This window comes from Chlorocebus sabaeus, chromosome 17, assembly GCF_047675955.1.
Source record: "Chlorocebus sabaeus isolate Y175 chromosome 17, mChlSab1.0.hap1, whole genome shotgun sequence".
Taxonomy (NCBI): Eukaryota; Metazoa; Chordata; class Mammalia; order Primates; family Cercopithecidae; genus Chlorocebus; species Chlorocebus sabaeus.
In genome coordinates this window covers 45,133,907-45,154,322 of record NC_132920.1, presented here as the reverse complement: position 1 = coordinate 45,154,322, position 20,416 = coordinate 45,133,907, and the positions used below count along the sequence as shown (strand labels likewise).

The window sequence follows — 20,416 nt, the reverse complement described above, 5'->3', positions numbered from 1 at the left end:
ATTAGTTGAAGACAGCTTTTTATAATGAAAATAGGCTGACTTAGGAATTGGGAGTCCTGGGCTTGAATTCTAACTTAGTCAACCTTTGACAAATCACTTCTCTGAGCCTCAATTTCCTTATCTTTGAATTGAAAAGGTTTGAACAAGATAAACTTTAAGCTGCCTTCTATCTCTAAGCCATGATTTTGTATTGTCTGTAAGTCTTTGCTGTTGAGTCAGCTGCTTTGCTTGGAGTGTTTCCTGTGTGCTAGGCACAGGATAAATGACTTCTTATATATACCCTAGGGTCAGATTTTTGGGGCTCCTCAGATCAAAGTTCACTGCTTCGATGCTGGAGGAATTAAAAAAGAACTAGGATGCTTAATGAAGAAAAGAGAATAGGCATTGGAGAGGGTATCTGAAAGGAATGAAGCTAGGCATAATAATTTAGTCTTTCAGATGTTTATGGTTATCTTTGAAATATTGTAGCTGGCGATTCTGGCAACCTTAACCTCTGACGATAAATTTTCCTAATTCTCATTTCTAGAAACACTTATTGCCAATACATCAGCTATGTAAGCATATATGCAGAGGCTGCCAAATCTTGGTTGTCCAACTTGGTGGAAGAAAAAGTTGGTGTTAAGAATCCCTTTAGGAACATTCTTTTTCCATGGTTATCCAGGTCCTTTCTGTCTAGCCATATATTGGGTGGAGGAGGCTACCAAGCTGGAGAGTAGCAGAGATGGTATGTAGGAATCATTAGATAATCATTCTCGATCTAGTTCCATTATGGGGATAGTCATTTGCCCTGTGGAATAAAACGGTAGCATTTTTTCATCCAACAAATGTTTATTGCTTATTTACCATGTGTCAGATATTTTCCTAGGATCTAGAAATTCAAACCTGAGTGGTTCCTGCTATAGTGAGATATAGACAAGCAGGTATATAATATACAAACATATGTACATAGATACAAATTTATGATAGTATTATCAGTCTTAGAGAGTTTATTTAAATAAACACATGAGCTTTTTTTTTTTTTTTTTTTGAAACAGAGTCTCCCTCTGTTGCCCAGGGTGGAGTGCAGTGGCGCGATCTCGGCTCTGCAACCTCTACCTCCCGAGTTCAAGCGATTCTCCTGCCTCAGCCTCCCAAGTAGCTGGGACTACAGCCACATGCAACTGTGCCCAGCTAATGTTTTATATTTTTAGTAGAGACGGGTTTCACCATGTTAGCCAGGATGGTCTCAATCTCCTGACCTCGTAATCCACCTGCCTCAGCCTCCCAAAGTGCTGGGATTATAGACATGAGCCACCACGCCCAGCTGCAACTTTTTTGTAACGTTCAAAGCACATAAATAAATTCTCCCTTTCTTGCTTCCTATTTTCATCAGGAAACATTTATTGAGTCATGTGTCAGATACATTAGAAAGAGGACTAAAACTAGATCATGCATTTATATATCAAAAAATACTTCCAAGTAAATAAAAATTAACCCAATAATATACTCTTAAGGAGACGTGGTTTTCTGTTTGTCTGTTTGTTTGTTTGTTTGTTTGTTTGTGACAGAGTCTCACTCTATCACCCAGGCTGGAGTGCAGTGGCGTGATCTCAACTCACTGCAACCTCTACCTCCCAGGTTCAAGCAATTCTCCTGCCTGCGCTTCCCAAGTAACTGGGATTACAGGCCCGTGCCACTACGTCCAGCTTATTTTTGTATTTTTAGTAGAGACAGGGTTTTGCCATGTTGGCCAGGCTGGTCTCAAACTGCTGCCTTCAAGTGATCCACCTGCCTGGGCCTCCCAAGTGCTGGGATTACAGGCGTGAGCGACCACACCCAGCCAAGACCGTGGTATTTCTGACACATGCACAAGAAGATATGTACATACATATATACATATATGTGTATTTGTGTATATATGAAAAAAGATAAATTTGTGTGTATATTTGTGTACATAATTTATATATTTATCTTTATGTGTGTGTATATATATACACATATATACCTTATGTGTATACACATACATATATACTTTTTATATATATTTTTTAAATGTTTGTACATGCCCAAAAAGGATACTTGAACCTAGTGGGTAAATAACCAAGAGAAACTTGCATTTGTGCCTGCATATATGTATGTTTGTGAGTATGTGGATGTGTGGGAGGTAAGGAATGAAGGAAGGGAGAGAGGGAGGGAAAGAAAAAAGGGAGGCGGAAAATGAGGAAGGGGAAAAGCAGTCAGTGGTCTTAGAAGGAACCACAGTAGTGACTAGTAATTTTTACCTTAACTCCCACTGCCCCGTCTGTATTCTCTATTAAGCTCCAGTTAGTACACCATTATTCATTCCATCAACTGACGTATCATTGGAATTGACTACTCACACAAATAAAAGAAAAAAGAATAATTTCTGTTTCAAAAATACAAAACATCCACAGACATTAGAAGAAATGGTACTTATGTGCTCCAACCACGATGGTAAAGACAACTTGCTGAAAGTTCTTCCACAACAGAAAAAAAAAAAAAAATTAAATCTGAGATTTTTTTTTTTCTTCGCTGGGCAGAAATTCATTCCAAGAAGTACCAGCCTGTCTCATTTCAAAATGCTCTCCTTACCAAGGAAGCGGAAGTGGTCATATTCCTTCCCACCAAACTATGGATGAATTATAATTATCCTACCTCTTGTGGGACAGTGAAGCAGTAAACATCTGCTATACTGAATCAAAAACTCCACAAATGAAACTATACCAAGTGAATCATACCTGGACTCAGATTAAAGGATCTGTATTGTGTTTACCTTTTTCTTTATTTTCTTGCAATCTAAAATATGGATTTGTCAACTGTGGCCCCAGATTCTAACTGAAAGGGAATAATATATGGATTCCATTTGCCGATTCTTGTTTAACATTGAAAATCACAGCTTTAAAGCACATTGACAGTAATATTTGTAACAATTTTTCTGCTTGGTTTATTTATTCCCTCATCATTTTCTTTTTCTTTAAAAAGATGATACAAGTTAGAAAATTTAGACATGAGGTCCTTTAGTTTTAGTTTCAATAACAAAGGAGCAGAAAGTAGTATTTAAACTTTATTTCCAAAAGACACCAGCTTCACAACTAGTGTTATCGTAATTTTATGTATCATGATCTATGTGGTAGTACTACCCTGTTCACCTGGAATAAGGAAAGGAAAATGGTCAATTCTAAGGTTAAGCTATGAAAACATATATAACAGTCTACTTGCTTTAAAAAATGTTGTGTCTTTTTATCTATTAGAGAGCAGAAAGACAAACTCGAATTATGGATTCAGCTCAATATGCAGAATTCTGTGAAAGTCGACAACTAAGTTTCTGTAAGTAACCATTTAACTTTGCTTAATTATATGCATAAGAGATTTGTCTTATAGATGTACTGAAGTATGACAGGATCTGTTTCTTAGAAATTGGTGGATTTAATATATGTGTATTTGTAACTGCTATAGAAACAACCTCTACATTGTGGGGAGCCTATAAAAGATTTTCCTACCTTCTTCTGCTTTGCAATTAATAACATTAAGAGGTCTTAAAGGGTGCTGGTAATATACAGAGTGCTATGTTAATTATTTACAGTACTTTTAATCATAAAAATTCAATTTTTCTTATTATTTCCATTTTAATTTCTAGTTTCCTAGTCATATTTACACTAGTATTTTTGATTGCATTTGATCCATAACAGACTCTGATAGTAGTCATGACATTTAAAGGCCCCCAATATTAATTATGGATACCAACCTTTTCCTTTATATATACTCATATTACCACAAAGGAACATATCAGTGGTCTCTTCCATTTTTGTCTAACCACCTACTGTGGTATGTATTCAGTGTTAGCCAGATTTATTAGTACATGCTCTAGTAACACTAGTAACCTTGTGGTAAAATTAGTACTTTCACATCACTGCACATCAGCTTATTAAAAGTGTATAATGACTCATAATAGTGAGCTCGATTGTGTAGCAAAACATCCTTACAGCAAAGTTTCAGTTATGACTAAGGCTCTCAGGGTAAAGGTCAAAGAAGAAAGTGTGATGAAAAGTCCAGTTAAAAATATGACAAAGTAGCACATGACCATGGTCTGAGGGATTATAGAAACAATGGTGTCTTCAAATGAAAAGCTATTATGTGGTCACAATAACAGCATATTTGATTTGGAAAAAGAAAGGGAGAGCTTCATTTATAGATTATAAAGTGCAAATAAATGACACATTTCATAGTATCCCATGTAAATGTCAGTAAAATATAGGAAAACATGTTTTGGAAGATTTTTTTTTTCTGACTAAATATACTTTCCAATTTGACTAACAACTTGGCATCATACATCTGTGAAGCATTAAGTAAATGGCACTTCAGATCATGGCAATTTCAGCAAATGAAAGGTTTTGTATTGTAATTTTTAGGTTTAAAAATGGCATTCAAGTCTTTATAAATATCAACCTCCAGTTTATAAAGTAACATTTAGTGCAATGGAACTATTTTTTTAAATTATATTTTAAATTTAATTCACTTAAAGGAACAGACATACTACTTTCACACTAAAACTCATAGTCTTAAAGTATCCTAGTTTGCCTTCTCTTTGAAAATCAGATTTTCAGTTACTTCATGTTTTTTTGTTTGTTTGTTTTTGTTTGTTTTGTTCTTGGTTTTTTTGTTTGTTTTTTGAGATGGAATCTCACTGTGTTGCCCAGTCTGGAGTGCGGTGGTGCGATCTCGGCTCACTGCAGCCTCCTCCTTCTGGGTTCAAGTGATTCTCCTTGCCTCAGTCTCCCAAGTAGCTGGGACTACAGACGTGCACCACCACGCCCATTTAATTTTTGTATTTTTAATAGAGACGGGATTTCACTATGTTGGCCAGGCTGGTCTTGAACTCCTGACCTCAGGTGAGCCACCATACCCGGCCCATGTTTTATTTTTAACTCAATAATAAACTATAGTAGATTAAAAATTAATATTTTCCCTTCCTATATAAAATAACTATAGTATAAACAGTATATTGTGTTTAATTTTCTTGTCTTTAGAGTGGAAGGATTTGGTCATTTAAAACTACTTATATATGGTACCCATAGCTGCTTTATTATGAAACCTTGGTGGGGAAATCTGTTTTATATGACAAAATACTGTGGTTGAGAATGCTTTAATCCATGTGGGTCAGCAAATTCGGAAGCTATTCCTGCACTCGTCAAAGTGTTATACTCTTTTCATTCTTCTCCTTCTAACAAATTACCAAGATACAGGAATTGTGGTCCTGCCATATGTATCTTCTTAAGTATTTGATCATAGCCATCCCTGGAATTACTGGTATATTTTAGAATAATGAGTCTGTAACTTTATAGGCTGAGAGTAATCTGTAGCATGAGCACACTAATCTAATTCACAATTCAGTCTTTTGTTTTTATATGTATATAAGTCAGAGAGTTATTTCTCTTAAAGTCTTTTAAAATCTGATATTAATATTGACACACAAAGCTCATAATTATAATTAAAGAATAATTATAATAATTTAAATTATAATTTATAATTTATAATTAAAATGTATAATTGGTAAATTATTTTCCAGTCCTTTACTTTCAACTTTTTATTTTATATTTGGTTTTCTCTCAATTTTCTTTGTAATCAGAGAGGCTCTGTGTATTTTAATTGATTAATTTATATGGATTTAATTACTGATACTATATATGCTGTCTTATCTTGTGTTTTAAATTTACTGTGCTTTTTAATTTGCTTTTTCTCCTCCTTTTTTATGTTGTATTAGATCGATTGGGTTTTCTTCATTTCTTTTTCCTCTACTAGTTTGTAAGTCCTATATTCTCTTTGTACTATTTCAGTTGCTATCTTTTTTTGATATACATCCATGACTTAAAGTTTTTAAAATTGGTAAGTATTTGGCTGGGCATGGTGGCTCACGCCTGTAATCCTAGCACTTTGGGAGGCCAAGGCAGGTGGATCACCTAAGGTCAGGAGTTTGAGACCAGCCTGACCAACATGGTGAAACCCTGTCTCTACTAAAAATACAAAAATACAAAAAAAAAAAAAAAAAAAAAAAAAAAAAAACTAGCCAGGTGTGGTGGTGGACGCCTATAATCCCAGCTACTTGGGAGGCTGAGGCAGGAGAGTCACTAGAACCTGGGAGGCAGAGGTTGCAGTGAGCCAAGATTGCGCCATTGCACTGTCAGCCTGGGGGACAGAGCGAGACTCTGTCTCAAAAAAAAAAAAAAAAAAAAAAAAAGCAGTTATAAGTATTTAAACTTTGCTTCTTGGCCTAATGTCATTTTTTTCCTACAGCTCTGTACATGCTTAAAACACCGTTTTTTATCTTAAATGGCTTTATTTTGCCCTCATACTTAAATGATTGTTTAGTTGGGTAGGAAATGGTAAGCTGATCGTTACTTGTTAAAACATGATTCCCTTGTCTTTTGGCCCCTGTTGTTGGTAGAAGTTTGCTGTCAGTCTGCTTGTTATGTATTTTTCCTGTGGAAGAAACTAAGAGAATGAAAACATTGACTCCAGGTCCCCCCTTATATGGGGAAATGAGCACACTGGCCAAAGTAGTTGCCCATAAATATGTATAAAGGAAAGGAATAAGGAACTCCTGCTAGGGAAGGTTCCAGGGAAAACCATGCCCTCTCAAGAAGGCTATTTTGAATTAGGTTGAAATTGCAGAGTAGCTTCTTCTGAGTGGACTAAGCATTCCAGAGGACCCTAAGGAAAGGACTGGGAATGGAAAGACTGTTGGGAAGGGATGGGATAGAAATCACCAAATAGTATGTAGGCATGAGAGAATGGAATATTGTGAGAAACTTAAATTTTATTAGTGCTCATTGACAAGAAAGATAAAAAGTATGTGAGATTAACCCTAAATTTCCACATGAAATTATCATGTAAAGTTGTTTTTTAAGTTCAGCACAGCACAGGCTGAAAATCCAGGTAGTATTACAAAGCTAATAATCCTAGGAACTTTTGACCGTTGCTCAGGATTCTATTTAAATTGTTAGTCAATTTCCAGGTTATCCTTTCTCTTGATACGTTGGGAAGAGGGGCGAAGGAGAAGGAACTTGTTTATTCTCAGGCCCCTCTCACCTCTTGATGAAAGCAAACTGTCTTAACTAGAGGTATCTGTGCCTCCAGCAATACCTTGGAAGCGTCAGGCTCTAAAGCCATGCTTCTCCAGGTGACAGGGAAGGAATTAGCTGTCAAGGAATCTCCACCTCTTGGTGGAATGGCAATAACCCAAGTGGTTTTTGGGACTTCTATGCATGTCTTTTGATGAACAGAAAAGTTTGGACCCTACTCTTTTGTTTAAAAAATACTTTATTCATTCATTAATTCATTTCTTCTGGAAATATTTCTTGTGAGTCTGCTAATGCCAGGCAGTATTCTAGGTGCTAGGGATACAGTTGGAGATATATGGTCCTTGTCCCTGCATTCTCAATGGTTACAATCTAGCAAGGAAGCTAATTCTGTTGCTTATGTGGATAGATCCAACTGAATATTAATAGTGATCCTTTCCTTCACTTTTAAAATCAAATGTTTAGAGCACAGTTCCAAAATATCTGTTTCTGTCCTAAAGATCTGTCAAGGACATAAGTGAATAATGTACATCTCATTGATCTTGCCAAATTGCTGCCTGTTAACTTTAACTTCAGAAGTATTCCACAGATGTTAAACAAGTGTTTGTGAGCTATTGCAGCATACTAGTTAGATGGAATGTTGCATGTCAGAAAGTATTTGGAAGATTTGTTACTTTGGGGAGATAGCTTTAAGGAGGATTATCATAATTCTGCCATATTTGACAGCTTTGGGTATATGCTTCGATAGCAGGACTTCATGTTTTCTATGATTTATTTAAAAGAGAACTCTTCTGTATGTGGAATCCTTGAAGATTCTATATAGAAGGATCAAAATATCGTGCTTTGAGTTACTGTTAAGTGTTTTATAGACCTGTGGGGCCAGATTAATCAAAAGAATAATCAGTGGATTATAAAGAAAATCTTATAGATTTCATAAAATCTTCACTATCAATCTTTCCCTCTAGGTTACTAGTTAAATGAATAATGTCTAATGAAGCGCCTATATCAAATTAGACTCTGCTTAGCACTGTGGCAGTGTAGAGATATTTAACTAAAGGTTACATACGTGCTTGGTTCTGTATATGCTTGGTACTATTACACATGCAGAGACATAAGGCATGGTCTTCTCCCACAAAAATTTGTAATATGGCTTAAGAAATAAGCATTTGTGAAAGAATGTCTGATGGTATCAGTGTTCAATAAATGGCTAGAGTGGGGAAGTATACCTTTGGCCTGTATGATCAAGATTCATGGGAATGAAGAAGAGTGATGGGAGAGCATCCCCTGGAAGGAAAAGAGTAGGAGTAGACACACAGAGAAGAAGACTCAAGGCCAGGTGATGGTTTAATAGGGAAATATTACAAAGGCTGCTTGGAATCAGTCTCGATGGTTTTGAAAGTCAGGATTAAGAATTTAGACATCTTCATAATCAGAAAAAATGTAACCACAGGCTTAGATTAGACCAGATGTCAGTTTATTTTATTTAACTTTAAATTTACAACACCTTTGAGCCATTCTAGTAATACACATTTTTTTGGGGGGGGCGGGGTGGGGACAGAGTTTCGCTCTTGGGCAGTGGCGCCATCTCGGCGCTCTGCAACCTCCGCCTTCCGGTTTCAAGCGATTCTCCTGACTCAGCCTCATGAGTAGCTGGGACTACAGACACCTGCCACCATGCCCAGCTAATTTTTTGTATTTTTAGTAGAGATGGGGTTTCACCATGTTGGCCAGGATGGTCTCGATCTCTTGACCTCGTGATCCGCCCGCCTCGGCCGCCCAAAGTGCTGGGATTACAGGCGTGAGCTACTGCACCCGGCCTAGACACTTTTTTTAAACAGATTTATTTCAGTAGGTTTTTTGGGGGGAACTGGTGGTGTTTAGTTACATGAATCTTTAGTAGTGATTTCTGAGATTTTGGTGCACCCATCACCCGAGCAGTGTGTACACTGTACCCAATGTGCAGTCTTTTATCCCTCACCCCCCCCCACCCCTTTCCCCTGAGTCCCCAAATACCATTGTATCATTCTTATGCCTTTGCGTTCTCATAGCTTAGCTCCCACTTGTGAGAACAGACGATGTTTGGGTTGCCATGTGGCGGAGGCAGGGTTAGGCATGTCTGAGCTCAGACTCTTCTTGGGCAGGACTTGCTGCGGCTGCTGTGGGGGATGAGGGTGTGGCTTCTAGACCAAGGGAGTTATGTCCCCAGGGGCATTATGGCTGCCTCTTTTGCCCCACGCAGGTCACCAGGGAAGTGGGGGAAAGCCAGCAGCCACAGGCCTCACCAAGCTCCCATGGAGCCCACAGAGTGAAAGCCTGGTCTCACTCCCACCATGCCCCCTTCCTGTAACAGCACCGAGTTTATTTCCAGGCAGCTGGTGAGCAAGGCTGAGAACTTTCCCCAGGCTACTGGCTTCCTAGGTGAGAAAGCAAGCCTACTCACAGTTCCTCTGCGTCCCACAGAGCCTGCAGTGGTGATCCACCTCCTTCAAGGGATCTGTGGCTCTAGCCTTTTCTGGTATATTCCTGCAGTAGTTCTTGGAGCAAAAGTTCACGGTGTGGGTCTCCATATGCTGCTCTATCCATCCAAGTGAGAGCTGCAAGTTAATCCTGCCTCCTATGTGCCATTTTCCTCTGAGACAATAGACAATATTTTTGAAAAGTATTAGCAATAATTTCTGTTTCTTTTTTCATCACAGGTTATTTATTGCAGGATTTTCTTTCTGTATGAGTAAATTAAGGTTACATCAGACAACATCTTCTGACTGTTGTAACATAAGCTGTAGCCAATGGTAAATCTGACAGTGTGAGAAGTATTAAACATTAAATGGTTTAATATACTATGTCATATAGCATAGGTATAAAATAAAAAATCCAAATACATAAGAGAGTTGTTGAAAACAACCATTGTGTTGCCTTATAATTGAAAGTTAAAACTTGAATTTCTTGGGGCCAGAATATCTAGATATTAATAAAAGCTGGAACACATTGCATTTTATGTGCATTATTTTTTGTGTACAATTCTGAGTATACATATTTTTCATTTTGTGATAGTAATGTGCAGTATTAAAACACTTTAAAAATTAAAATTTCTACACTTGTTTTTTTTACATGACCAGCCAAAAAAGCTTCCAAATTTCGAGACTGGTTGGACTGCAGCAGTATGGAGATAAAACCCAATGTTGTCGCAATGGAAATCTTAGCATATTTAGCGTATGAAACTGTGGCACAGGTAAGAATTCTAATCTGTCATATCAGGCCACACTGGCTGGTTTTTCCTTATCTCTGCCCATGATCAATTCTTCTTCTGCCTGCTGCTCTACCAGGAATAACAGCCATGAATTCTCTCCAGTGACATTTACATCATTTACTAAAATTTAGTTCAGTTATGTGTATCTGCATCCTCAATTCAAGTGGGTGTTAGGATAAGAAAGACAGTTTCTTGCACCTTTATCCTAATGAGAAATGGAATCCCTGCATACTTTTTCTTGACATTGAACTCTGAGTCCACATCTGCCTTGTTTAGAGTTTATTTTTGAACTTTGAAAAACTCCTTTCTACGTATGTGAGATCTTAAGAGTACTTACCAAATTCTGGGTCTGGAATCTCGCCCTCTAAAAGACTTTCTCAAGATGTGGTCTTTTGACCACAAGCATCAGCATCTCCTTGGTTCTTGTTTAAAATGCAAATTCTGGCCAGGCACGGTGGCTCATGCCTGTAATCCCAACACTTTGGGAGGCCGAGGCAGGTAGATCACCTGAGGTCAGGAGTTCAAGACCAGCCGGGCCAACATGGTGAAACCACATCCTGCTAATAACACACAAAAAAAGTTAGCCAGGCATGGTGGCAGGCGCCTATAGTCCCAGCTACTCAGGGAGGCTGAGGCAGGAGAATCATTTGAACCTAGGAGGCGGACGTTGCAGTGAGCTGAGGTCGTGCCATTGCACTCCAGCCTGGGCAACAAGAGCGAAACTCCATTTCAAAAATGAAATAAAATAAATAAAGCAAATTCCTAGACTGTATGCTTAAAACAGACCTACTGAATTAGAATCTCTGGACTTAAAGCCCAGAAATCTGCACTAGTGATTATGAAATAAATTTTGAGAACTACTCTCCTAAAAGGTCAGAATATATCATGACTAGGTCCATTCACCAGTTAAAGTGTGTGCTCATGTCTACAATATAGATTTTTAGGCAAACAGGATTATCAGTAACATTCACAATGTATTGCTTTTAGGTTTGCCACTTCAGTGGCATTCATGATTATTACTAGCTATGTGACTTTATTTCATTCTTCTGGTCTTCTAGTTAGTGGATCTGGCTCTGCTTGTGAGGCAAGACATGGTAACTAAGGCAGGGGACCCCTTCAGTCATGCCATTTCTGCAACCTTCATTCAGTATCACAACTCTGCTGAGGTAAGTACAAAAAAAAATCTGCCTTTAACACATTTGTGAATTTTGTCACATATCTGGTATTTACATTAGTGTTTCTTTTAAAAAGATTATGCAGGAATGTATAGCCTTCAGTCAAAGAATCTTAATACATTAGACATTCAAATAAGTATTTAATTGAGCACCTACTATGTGCCAGGCCCTGATAGTCCATGTAAGACAATGATTTTTTTCACCTGTTTCTTACTTCACTTAGCTTTCCTAGCCCTTCAATGAAAGGGATGGTTGCAAGGCATTTCTTATTTTTATGGGAGATGAAAAACTGGTTTAAGTAATGTTGGAAAAGTCATTTATTTCTTTGTGCCTCAAAAGATAAGAGTGTTATCATTAATATTCACATAATAATTCCTGGCATTTATTGATAACTTTCCATTTCAATTATTGATTCATCTCTAAACATGATTTAAAGAAGCTTGTCTTCATTCATCTTGAGTTTTTAGATTGCTCCTACTATGTGAAAATTATGTTCTTTTCTGATCTGCTTTTACTATGGGAACTAAAGTTTTCTTGCCAATTTTAAGGCTCTGTATAATAACTGTGCACCACTTTTAGTATATAGAATATCCTCTGTAAACAGCATCTACCTTAAAACCAGAAATGTATTGCAGTGTGTTGAATATATTTGCCAATATTTGACCCTTTTCACTAACAAAAATAGCAGTTTCACATAATTCAATCGAATATCCATAGATAAGACAGTGAGAAGGTTAAGTTCGTATCTACATGTAGAGTTGTGAAGTAAGTTTTGGATCAAGTTGGTTGAAATGTATAACCTGAAAATGGTTAAGCTCTGTATATACCTTAATTACACATTTCTACTCCTTGTTAATATCTGTAGGCAAGTATAGTGGTTCAGATCATCTCTAAGAAGTAGTTGTCATCTTTTTTAGGTCACAGACCCCTTTGAGAATCTGATGAAAACTATAAATCCTTTTTCTAAGCACATTCACAAATTTTGCCTACAGTTTCAGGCTGTTTAGAGACATTCTGAAGCCATTCTGTGGATCCAAGGAATCTGTGAACCCTATGGGCCATAGGTTTAAGTTTCTCTGCTCTAGGATACTTAGAAAATATGTTAAGATATATGCCTGTATAGCATCTTATTACAAACAAAAGGACAATTTAACATTTTCTTATGCTGCTTGGAAAATCAAATTGGCTTGGAAACTAAATAGAAATTAAAATGTTTATACCCATTAAAAATCCATTTTTTTCTTAGAAAAGGTCATACATCATTATCAGTCAACTTACAAAAGTCCCTAAAGCTTACTTAGTTGATTAATCACTATTTGTTTTCTTTATGTTACAAACCCAAATTATGATGTCAAAGAACACCCTTTAAAATGTCTTTGATGCATGTTCACTTTATGAATATGTGTATAAGTATGCTTTCCATTAACATCAGACAAATTTGTTATAACATTTCTAATTGAGGAAATTTACTGTGAACACAACAAGCCTAGTTTTCTTTTAACATTCAAGTGATTGCTTGCATGCCTAGGAAAACTCTTTATTTCCCCTTTTTTCTTGGTTCTCCAGGGTGGCCAAGCTGCCCTGGGCAACTGCTCAGCAACCACAGCCGCTGTTCCCAGCTACCCAGCAGTTGAGAGGAATATCCTATATGTACTGGATTTCCTGGGCTCTCTGGGAGGTGGGAGCATGAGTGTCAGAGAGCCTTCTGACAAAATATGTTAGTATAAGCCTCAAACTTTTTTCTGGCTGGCAGACACCCCCCTCCTCTCCTGTGACTGATACAATATGAATATTCAGAGACTGGAAGTCTTCCTTCCTGCCCTTTATCACCTGACAAAATCAGCAGGCAACATTAAGGGCCTGTACATCAAATACTATACCAAATTGAGTCCAAAGTGGGGCTCTGGAGACTGAGATGATCTGTGTTCAGGGAGACAGGACATTTTGTAAAACAAATAAGCAAATAATTGAACAAACAAACAGTTTAAGATGGCATATACTAGTCTCCAAATGAGTGACTCAGACAGAAAGTACAGAAGTTTAAAAGAAAACAAAACAAAAATCCTCTCGTTGCAGTCAAAGACTTTAGAGAGAAAGCTGAAGTTAAAGGAAAAATAGGACTTTGATAAGGTAGAAGTTAGGATAATACTCTAGAACTCAAAGAAAGCATAAGTACCATTTTACAAGGGGAAAAACCCAACACTGTTTAAAATATTCAAGAATTAAGGTTCATTAAAGAGGAATAGTAGGCATTTGGATTAGAAAATTAAGGCTCAGATTGTATAGAGTCTTAGACTGCTAGAGTTAACAAGGAATGGATGGTTGATGGTTTCTTGGCTGAAGGGTGAGGAGTTCAAACGGGTGTTTTAAGATCCAAATGGTAGTGCCATGTACAGTGGATTAGAATTAGAAATGCAAGATGTGGGGTTAATACACAGTGCATTTTATTTTAAGGGGTATCATTCTTGAGCACTAACCATATAAGGAACTGGGCTGATTAAGATTGGGTTCTTACTAGATTAGCAAGTTTAATATTAATTCAAGTTAACTTTCTAGAGTTTCTAGATTTTCTGTGTTGCCCAGGCTGGAGTGCAGCAGCTGTTCACAGGCATGATCATAGTGCACTGCGGCCTTGATCTCCTGACCTCAAGCCATCTCTCTGCCTCATCCTCCCAAGTAGCTGGGACTACAGGCACACCACTATGCTCAGCTGTTTTTCAAAATACATTATGAAGAATTGCAGGCCAGTAGTGCAGTTGGTATGATTGATAATGAGGAAAATATAGATTCATAATACAATACATTTAATCGGGCGGAGCAAGATGGCCGAATAGGAACAGCTCCAGTCTCCAACTCCCAGCGCCAGCGACACAGAAGACCGGTGATTTCTGCATTTTCAACTGAGGTACTGGGTTCATCTCACTGGGGAGTGCCAGAGGATCGGTGCTGGTCAGCTGCTGCAGCCCGACCAGCGACCAGCGAGAGCTGAAGCAGGGCGAGGCATTGCCTCACCTGGGAAGCGCAAGGGGGAAGGGAATCCCTTTTCCTAGCCAGGGGAACTGAGACACACAACACCTGGAAAATCGGGTAACTCCCACCCCAATACTGCGCTTTAAGCAAACAGGCACACCAGGAGATCATATCCCACACCTGGCCGGGAGGGTCCCACACCCACGGAGCCTCCCTCATTGCTAGCACAGCAGTCTGTGATCTACCAGCAAGGCAGCAGCGAGGCTGGGGGAGGGGCGCCCGCCATTGCTGAGGTTTAAGTAAGTAAACAAAGCTGCTGGGAAGCTCGAACTGGGTGGAGCTCACAGCAGCTCAAGGAAACCTGCCTGTCTCTGTAGACTCCACCTCTGGGGACAGGGCACAGTAAACAATAACAAACACAGCAGAAAGCTCTGCAGACGCAAATGACTCTGTCTGACAGCTTTGAAGAAAGCAGTGGATCTCCCAACACGGAGGTTGAGATCTGAGAAGGGACAGACTCCCTCCTCAAGTGGGTCCCTGACCCCTGAGTAGCCTAACTGGGAGACATCCCCCACTAGGGGCAGTCTGACACCCCACACCTCACAGGGTGGAGTACACCCCTGAGAGGAAGCTTCCAAAGCAAGAATCAGACAAGTACACTCGCTGTTCAGCAATATTCTACCTTCTGCAGCCTCTGCTGCTGATACCCAGGCAAACAGGGTCTGGAGTGGACCTCAAGCAATCTCCAACAGACCTACAGCTGAGGGTCCTGACTGTTAGAAGGAAAACTATCAAACAGGAAGGACACCTACACCAAAACCCCATCAGTACATCACCATCATCAAAGACCAGAGGCAGATAAAACCACAAAGATGGGGAAAAAGCAGGGCAGAAAAGCTGAAAATTCAAAAAATAAGAGCGCATCTCCCCCGGCAAAGGAGCGCAGCTCATTGCCAGCAATGGATCAAAGCTGGACGGAGAATGACTTCGACGAGATGAGAGAAGAAGGCTTCAGTCCATCAAATTTCTCAGAGCTAAAGGAGGAATTACGTACCCAGCGCAAAGAAACTAAAAATCTTGAAAAAAAAGTGGAAGAATTGATGGCTAGAGTAATTAATGCAGAGAAGGTCATAAACGAAATGAAAGAGACGAAAACCATGACACGAGAAATACGTGACAAATGCACAAGCTTCAGTAACCGACTCGATCAACTGGAAGAAAGAATGTCAGCGATTGAGGATCAAATGAATGAAATGAAGCGAGAAGAGAAACCAAAAGAAAAAAGAAGAAAAAGAAATGAACAAAGCCTGCAAGAAGTATGGGATTATGTAAAAAGACCAAATCTACGTCTGATTGGGGTGCCTGAAAGTGAGGGGGAAAATGGAACCAAGTTGGAAAACACTCTTCAGGATATCATCCAGGAGAACTTCCCCAACCTAGTAGGGCAGGCCAACATTCAAATCCAGGAAATACAGAGAACGCCACAAAGATACTCCTCGAGAAGAGCAACTCCAAGACACATAATTGCCAGATTCACCAAAGTTGAAATGAAGGAAAAAATCTTAAGGGCAGCCAGGGAGAAAGGTCGGGTTACCCACAAAGGGAAGCCCATCAGACTAACAGCAGATCTCTCGGCAGAAACTCTTCAAGCCAGAAGAGAGTGGGGGCCAATATTCAACATTCTTAAAGAAAAGAATTTTAAACCCAGAATTTTATATCCAGCCAAACTAAGTTTCATAAGTGAAGGAGAAATAAAATCCTTTACAGATAAGCAAATGCTTAGAGATTTTGTCACCACCAGGCCTGCCTTACAAGAGACCCTGAAGGAAGCACTAAACATGGAAAGGAACAACCGGTACCAGCCATTGCAAAAACATGCCAAAATGTAAAGACTATCAAGGCTAGGAAGAAACTGCATCAACTAATGAGCAAAATAACCAGTTAATATTCATAATGGCAGGATCAAGTTCACACATAACAATCTTAACCTTAAATGTAAATGGACTAAATGCTCCAATTAAAAGACACAGACTGGCAAACTGGATAAAGAGTCAAGACCCATCAGTCTGCTGTATTCAGGAGACCCATCTCACACGCAGAGACATACATAGGCTCAAAATAAAGGGATGGAGGAAGATTTACCAAGCAAATGGAGAACAAAAAAAAGCGGGGGTTGCAATACTAGTCTCTGATAAAACAGACTTTAAACCATCAAAGATCAAAAGAGACAAAGAAGGCCATTACATAATGGTAAAGGGATCAATTCAACAGGAAGAGCTAACTATCCTAAATATATATGCACCCAATACAGGAGCACCCAGATTCATAAAGCAAGTCCTTAGAGACTTACAAAAAGACTTAGACTCCCATACAATAATAATGGGAGACTTCAACACTCCACTGTCAACATTAGACAGATCAACGAGACAGGAAGTTAACAAGGATATCCAGGAATTGAACTCATCTCTGCAGCAAGCAGACCTAATAGACATCTATAGAACTCTCCACCCCAAATCAACAGAATATACATTCTTCTCAGCACCACATCATACTTACTCCAAAATTGACCACGTAATTGGAAGTAAAGCACTCCTCAGCAAATGTACAAGAACAGAAATTATAACAAACTGTCTCTCAGACCACAGTGCAATCAAACTAGAACTCAGGACTAAGAAACTCAATCAAAACTGCTCAACTACATGGAAACTGAATAACCTGCTCCTGAATGACTACTGGGTACATAACGAAATGAAGGCAGAAATAAAGATGTTGTTTGAAACCAATGAGAACAAAGATACAACATACCAGAATCTCTGGGACACATTTAAAGCAGTGTGTAGAGGGAAATTTATAGCACTAAATGCCCACAAGAGAAAGCAGGAAAGATCTAAAATTGACACTCTAACATCACAATTAAAAGAACTAGAGAAGCAAGAGCAAACACATTCGAAAGCTAGCAGAAGGCAAGAAATAACTAAGATCAGAGCAGAACTGAAGGAGATAGAGACACAAAAAACCCTCCAAAAAATCAATGAATCCAGGAGTTGGTTTTTTGAAAAGATCAACAAAATTGACAGACCACTAGCAAGACTAATAAAGAAGAAAAGAGAGAAGAATCAAATCGACGCCATTAAAAATGATAAAGGGGATATCACCACCGACCCCACAGAAATACAAACTACCATCAGAGAATACTATAAACACCTCTACGCAAATAAACTGGAAAATCTAGAAGAAATGGATAATTTCCTGGACACTTACACTCTTCCAAGACTAAACCAGGAAGAAGTTGAATCCCTGAATAGACCAATAGCAGGCTCTGAAATTGAGGCAATAATTAATAGCCTACCAACCAAAAAAAGTCCAGGACCAGATGGATTCACAGCTGAATTCTACCAGAGGTACAAGGAGGAGTTGGTACCATTCCTTCTGAAACTATTCCAATCAGTAGAAAAAGAGGGAATCCTCCCTAACTCATTTTATGAGGCCAACATCATCCTGATACCAAAGCCTGGCAGAGACACAACAAAAAAAGAGAATTTTAGACCAATATCCCTGATGAACATCGATGCAAAAATCCTCAATAAAATACTGGCAAACCGGATTCAGCAACACATCAAAAAGCTTATCCACCATGATCAAGTGGGCTTCATCCCTGGGATGCAAGGCTGGTTCAACATTCGCAAATCAATAAACATAATCCAGCATATAAACAGAACCAAAGACAAGAACCACATCATTATCTCAATAGATACAGAAAAGGCTTTTGACAAAATTCAACAGCCCTTCATGCTAAAAACGCTCAATAAATTCGGTATTGATGGAACGTACCTCAAAATAATAAGAGCTATTTATGACAAACCCACAGCCAATATCATACTGAATGGGCAAAAACTGGAAAAATTCCCTTTGAAAACTGGCACAAGACAGGGATGCCCTCTCTCACCACTCCTATTCAACATAGTGTTGGAAGTTCTGGCTAGGGCAATCAGGCAAGAGAAAGAAATCAAGGGGATTCAGTTAGGAAAAGAAGAAGTCAAATTGTCCCTGTTTGCAGATGACATGATTGTATATTTAGAAAACCCCATTGTCTCAGCCCAAAATCTCCTTAAGCTGATAAGCAACTTCAGCAAAGTCTCAGGATACAAAATTAATGTGCAAAAATCACAAGCATTCTTATACACCAGTAACAGACAAACAGAGAGCCAAATCAGGAATGAACTTCCATTCACAATTGCTTCAAAGAGAATAAAATACCTAGGAATCCAACTTACAAGGGATGTAAAGGACCTCTTCAAGGAGAACTACAAACCACTGCTCAGTGAAATCAAAGAGGACACAAACAAATGGAAGAACATACCATGCTCATGGATAGGAAGAATCAATATCGTGAAAATGGCCATACTGCCCAAGGTAATTTATAGATTCAATGCCATCCCCATCAAGCTACCAATGAGCTTCTTCACAGAATTGGAAAAAACTGCTTTAAAGTTCATATGGAACCAAAAAAGAGCCCGCATCTCCAAGACAATCCTAAGTCAAAAGAACAAAGCTGGAGGCATCACGCTACCTGACTTCAAACTATACTACAAGGCTACAGTAACCAAAACAGCATGGTACTGGTAACAAAACAGAGATATAGACCAATGGAACAGAACAGAGTCCTCAGAAATAATACCACACATCTACAGCCATCTGATCTTTGACAAACCTGAGAGAAACAAGAAATGGGGAAAGGATTCCCTATTTAATAAATGGTGCTGGGAAAATTGGCTAGCCATAAGTAGAAAGCTGAAACTGGATCCTTTCCTTACTCCTTATACGAAAATTAATTCAAGATGGATTAGAGACTTAAATGTTAGACCTAATACTATAAAAATCCTAGAGGGAAACCTAGGTAGTACCATTCAGGACATAGGCATGGGCAAAGACTTCATGTCTAAAACACCAAAAGCAACAGCAGCAAAAGCCAAAATTGACAAATGGGATCTCATTAAACTAAAGAGCTTCTGCACAGCAAAAGAAACTACCATCAGAGTGAACAGGCAACCTACAGAATGGGAGAAAATTTTTGCAATCTACTCATCTGACAAAGGGCTAATATCCAGAACCTACAAAGAACTCAAACAAATTTACAAGAAAAAATCAAACAACCCCATCAAAAAGTGGGCAAAGGATATGAACAGACATTTCTCAAAAGAAGACATTCATACAGCCAACAGACACATGAAAAAATGCTCATCATCACTGGCCATCAGAGAAATGCAAATCAAAACCACAATGAGATACCATCTCACACCAGTTAGAATGGCGATCATTCAAAAGTCAGGAAACAACAGGTGCTGGAGAGGATGTGGAGAAATAGGAACACTTTTACACTGTTGGTGGGATTGTAAACTAGTTCAACCATTATGGAAAACAGTATGGCGATTCCTCAAGGATCTAGAACTAGATGTACCATATGAGCCAGCCATCCCATTACTGGGTATATACCCAAAGGATTATAAATTATGCTGCTATAAAGACACATGCACACGTATGTTTATTGCAGCACTATTCACAATAGCAAAGACTTGGAATCAACCCAAATGTCCATCAGTGACAGATTGGATTAAGAAAATGTGGCACGTATGCACCATGGAATACTATGCAGCCATAAAAAAGGATGAGTTTGTGTCCTTTGTAGGGACATGGATGCAGCTGGAAACCATCATTCTTAGCAAACTATCACAAGAACAGAAAACCAAACACCGCATGTTCTCACTCATAGGTGGGAACTGAACAATGAGATCACTTGGACTCGGGAAGGGGAACATCACACACCGGGGCCTATCATGGGGAGGGGGGAGGGGGGAGGGATTGCTTTGGGAGTTATACCTGATGTAAATGACCAGTTGATGGGTGCAGCACACCAACATGGCACAAGTATACATATGTAACAAACCTGC

The 20,416-nt window shown here is 38.8% G+C and overlaps 1 protein-coding gene across 5 annotated transcripts in view; it reads left to right on the top strand.

The window, feature by feature from the left end:
- Positions 1-20,416, top strand: part of SUPT3H (SPT3 homolog, SAGA and STAGA complex component) — a 552,672-nt gene that overhangs the window by 400,431 nt on the left and 131,825 nt on the right. For all 5 annotated transcript variants that reach the window (XR_012089179.1, XR_012089180.1, XM_073006039.1 and 2 more), the window contains 3 exons: positions 3,252-3,327; positions 10,193-10,305; positions 11,382-11,489. Coding sequence is in view for 3 of the 5 variants with exons in the window: in XM_073006039.1 (XP_072862140.1) it covers positions 3,252-3,327; positions 10,193-10,305; positions 11,382-11,489 (297 nt within the window). In the remaining 2 variants the exon portion in view is untranslated. The remainder of the gene's footprint in view (positions 1-3,251; positions 3,328-10,192; positions 10,306-11,381; positions 11,490-20,416) is intronic.